This window comes from Nestor notabilis, unplaced genomic scaffold (genome assembly GCF_000696875.1).
Source record: "Nestor notabilis isolate BGI_N333 unplaced genomic scaffold, ASM69687v1 scaffold16688, whole genome shotgun sequence".
In the NCBI taxonomy this organism is placed as follows: domain Eukaryota; kingdom Metazoa; phylum Chordata; class Aves; order Psittaciformes; family Psittacidae; genus Nestor; species Nestor notabilis.
Window position 1 is genome coordinate 3,617 of NW_009940732.1, and position 1,179 is coordinate 4,795.

A 1,179-nucleotide genomic window follows, 5' to 3' on the forward strand; every position below is an offset into this window, starting at 1 on the left:
TAAGCTTGGTTTAGATTCCAGTCCATGTTCAGGTCTCTGCAATGGACAAATGCTCTTTGAGCAATTAAAACAGTTTCCAGGTGCCGCTCTGCCAGCAGCCAGATCAGGGAACCAAACCTCACAGCAGCACTGGATCCACCTGCCAAAACAGCTCCGTCAGAAGCATGTTCATGTGTTCAGTACAGCAGACGGCAGTCTGTGCCCTGCAGGGATTTATGCACGTTTGGAGCCAGTCTCACTGGGCCACAGATATTTTGGCAATTAGAGCAGAGACAATTACACCTTTGTGCCGCCCAGCAGGAAGCTGAAAGGCTCCAAACTAACCCTGCATCTGCTTCTTCCAGGCAACCCAAGGCAACACCGGAGTGGACAGCGTGTCCCCCCCACAGACCTGCCCAGGAGCTGGTTCAAATGACCTCAGAAATCCAAAACACTCCACTGAAATGGCACTGCTGCTGTTCCTTTCGAGCTCATCTGTCCTCGCCCTCACCACTGAGCATGCTACAGGCAGCACGAGGGATGGACAGTCACACCCCAGCACATCAGCACAGAGGAGGACACGGGTCACCTCCATCAGCACTGGGCACAGCATCGGCCAGAGAACCCAGGGCCTGTTCGACCACACCAGTGCCCCGGGGCAGGTTTAGCGAGCGGGTACCTGCAGATGAGGAGTGCTCAGAGCAGAAGCTACAGCAGAAAGTGCCCTTTTGACGGCTTCCAGAGAAAGTTGCCCCCATAAGAAAACCCTGTGCCGGGCGGGATCGGCCAGGATGGAGCGCAGCGGGGCAGCGCTGCCCAGCACCCTTCCCATGGGTCCGGGAGCACTCACCAGCAGGCGCCCGAAGAAATCCATCCTCTTCCCGGCATCACCACCCGACGCAGCAGCCACGGCCATACTTGTCAAGGCCCCAGCCGTGGCCATCCCTCCCTGTCCCATACCGCCTTCGTTAATGTTTCCTCAGGCCAGAGGCAGGGCAGCTGCTTTGTTGTTTCAAAGGGTGGCTCCCTGGGAGGCAAAGTGCCTGAAACAGGTTGGGCAGGAAGCAGGAGAGGGTCTGCCAGGCACTGGCGGGGGGGGCGGACTGCACAGCTCTGCAGTGGGATGCACAGCCCAGCGTGGGATGCATGGACCTGCCATCACCCCAGCTCCAGCCAGAAGCAGCCATACCCCTGCCTGCA

General features: G+C 58.4%; 1 protein-coding gene across 1 annotated transcript in view; it reads right to left on the reverse strand.

Annotated features, from left to right (window-relative positions):
- LOC104410370 (rap1 GTPase-activating protein 2-like) overlaps nt 1-895 on the reverse strand; it is a gene marked incomplete at its 3' end in the record, with an annotated part of 4,474 nt that extends 3,579 nt beyond the window's left edge. Inside the window, exon 1 of the mRNA XM_010020517.1 lies at nt 830-895. Coding sequence (XP_010018819.1) covers nt 830-895 — 66 coding nt within the window. The remainder of the gene's footprint in view (nt 1-829) is intronic.
- Nucleotides 896-1,179: the final 284 nt, after the last annotated feature.